This window comes from Dasypus novemcinctus, chromosome 9 (assembly GCF_030445035.2).
Source record: "Dasypus novemcinctus isolate mDasNov1 chromosome 9, mDasNov1.1.hap2, whole genome shotgun sequence".
Lineage (NCBI taxonomy): Eukaryota > Metazoa > Chordata > Mammalia > Cingulata > Dasypodidae > Dasypus > Dasypus novemcinctus.
The window spans coordinates 102,655,031-102,657,471 of NC_080681.1; the positions used below are offsets into that span (position 1 = coordinate 102,655,031).

At 42.7% G+C, this 2,441-nt stretch overlaps 1 protein-coding gene across 1 annotated transcript; it reads left to right on the top strand.

Moving 5' to 3' along the window:
- Nucleotides 1–912: 912 nt before the first annotated feature.
- Nucleotides 913–1,713, top strand: LOC101427943 (translocon-associated protein subunit gamma). The gene has a single exon (XM_058304822.2). It carries the CDS (start codon nucleotides 965–967, stop codon nucleotides 1,520–1,522), a length of 558 nt encoding a protein of 185 aa, XP_058160805.1. The 5' UTR covers nucleotides 913–964; the 3' UTR covers nucleotides 1,523–1,713.
- The last annotated feature ends 728 nt before the right edge of the window (nucleotides 1,714–2,441 follow it).

A 2,441-nucleotide genomic window follows, 5' to 3' on the forward strand; every position in this document is an offset into this window, starting at 1 on the left:
AACCAACTTAGGGAGGCCGATGTGGCTCAGTGTTTGAGCATCGGATTCCCACACATAAGGTCCCAGGTGCAATCCCTGGCTCCTGGTACCTCCAAAAAAAGGAAACCGGGAGTAGATAGTGAAGAAGGAAAGCCATAAATACCAGATCAGCCTTGGGATGAACTATATAAGTGAGGTTTATAGCCTCTACTTGAATTTCCTTCCTCCGACATAAATATTTACATATTTTAAATACTTCTTCTCTTTCATCTCCCTTTTCCCCACTATTGTGTCTAAGCAGTTGTACAGGGAAATTAATTTCACCATTTGGTTAGAGATGGCAGCTTATGAAGAAGAAATTGTGAGAGCTGGAGGATGACTGTCAAGACTTTGGGTGCCTTCCTTAAGATGTAAGAAGGGTGTTTTTAATAATAGGAGTGATGACTGCTTTATAGTAGATGGAAAGAAAATCTCAGTTTGGATACAAGGTGTGTGTGTTTGGCAGCAAGTGGGGTACACTATAGAGGATAGTTATGCTTGGGCCACCTGCATCCAACCCCAATCTCCCTTTTGGGAAACCCCTCACTGTCTTGTGTTGGTAAGAAGGAAATCCCACTGCTGTGTCTTTCTACCTAAGCAGAGGGAGCGAGATCTTTCCTCCATCCTCTTCCAAATACAGCCAGGCTTATGATATAGAAGTCCCACAAAACAATGCTGGAGGCATTTTTACCATTTTACCAATGAGAAAAAAGAGGAGCAAAAAGGTAATGTGGCTCAGCATCCCTGGACCAGTCCACATCGCCACCTACTGGTGGCCTTAGTGACAGGGCCATGTGGGGAGCCAAAATCATCAGCTCTTCTGTAGCAACATCTTTTGCTCTTTGGACCACAAATATCTACTTCCTTGGTAGTTATAAGAGTTACATCGCCAAAGGCCTCAACCCGGCTTCGCGCCCGGCTCGGCCTTCTCGGCTCCTTCTTCTCCATGGCTCCCAAGGGTGGCTCCAAGCAGCAGTCCGAGGAGGACTTGCTCTTGCAGGATTTCAGCCGCAACCTCTCGGCCAAGTCCTCCGCGCTTTTCTTCGGGAACGCCTTCATCGTGTCTGCCATCCCCATCTGGTTATATTGGCGAATATGGCATATGGATCTTATTCAGTCTGCTGTTCTGTATAGTGTGATGACCCTAGTAAGCACTTATTTGGTAGCCTTTGCATACAAGAATGTAAAATTTGTTCTCAAGCACAAAGTAGCACAGAAGAGGGAGGATGCCGTTTCCAAAGAAGTGACTCGAAAGCTTTCTGAAGCTGACAATAGAAAGATGTCTCGGAAGGAGAAAGATGAAAGAATCTTGTGGAAGAAGAATGAAGTTGCTGATTATGAAGCTACAACATTTTCCATCTTTTATAACAACACTCTATTCCTGGTCTTGGTCATTGTTGCTTCCTTCTTTATATTGAAGAACTTCAACCCCACAGTGAACTACATTTTGTCCATAAGCGCTTCATCAGGACTCATTGCCCTCCTGTCTACTGGCTCCAAGTAGACTATGTCAGCATCCCCCCGACTTTGTATCTAGGGGTGGCCTGTGGTATATGGAAAAGTAGCAGGGTGGTCAGGGTGTAGCCTGGAGGTTGAGGATTTAAAAATCCAACAAAATGTAATTCAGTATTTGTTTATTGGCTCTTTTTGACAGATTGTTGAAATTAAATGAATTGAAAGAGAAAAAAAAAAAAAGAGTTACATGACCTAGCCTAATCTCTTGGAAGGTCTGTAAAAGCAGACTTGGACTTCCCTGAGGGAAAGACTCCTTCCTGCTTGGACAACACGCTTCAGCACATAACTGAGGGGTTCCGGGCTACTGGTAATGTTCTCTTCCTGACTCCCTGCCTTAGAGAGCCCACAATTACATAAGCCACTTCCTTAAAATATATCTCTTTGCATGTGTCAAAAAAGAAAAAAAGTCCAATGAGATAACAATGCCCAGCACATCAATGGTGATTCAGAGCAGGTTAAGTGTACAATGGGGACTAGGAGAATACTGGTAGAAGTTTAACAACTGGCTTAGGGGTAAATGGGCATGATTTGTAATATTTGTAGATTTCCGTCATCTAAATAATCCCACCTCCATCAATTTTAAGCTATCAGCATGACATCACTGCATGCAGAGTTGGAAATAGAAGTGTATTAAGTAGCACACCATTATAATATTTCTACCATCTAGATAAAATAGGTGTAAATAACCTCAAGAGCATAGATGATAGTGAAATGTATAAAAATAATTAGATAGTGAAGAGTTTGGGATATTTGTTACATTTTGTCTGTTTGTTTGTTTTAGGAGGTACCAGGGATTGAGCCCAGGACTACATGTGAAGCAGGTACACAACCACTGAGCTACACCCATTCCCGTTACATTTGGGTTTTGTTGTTGTTGTTTATAATTTGTTATATCCCCTCCCCCCTTG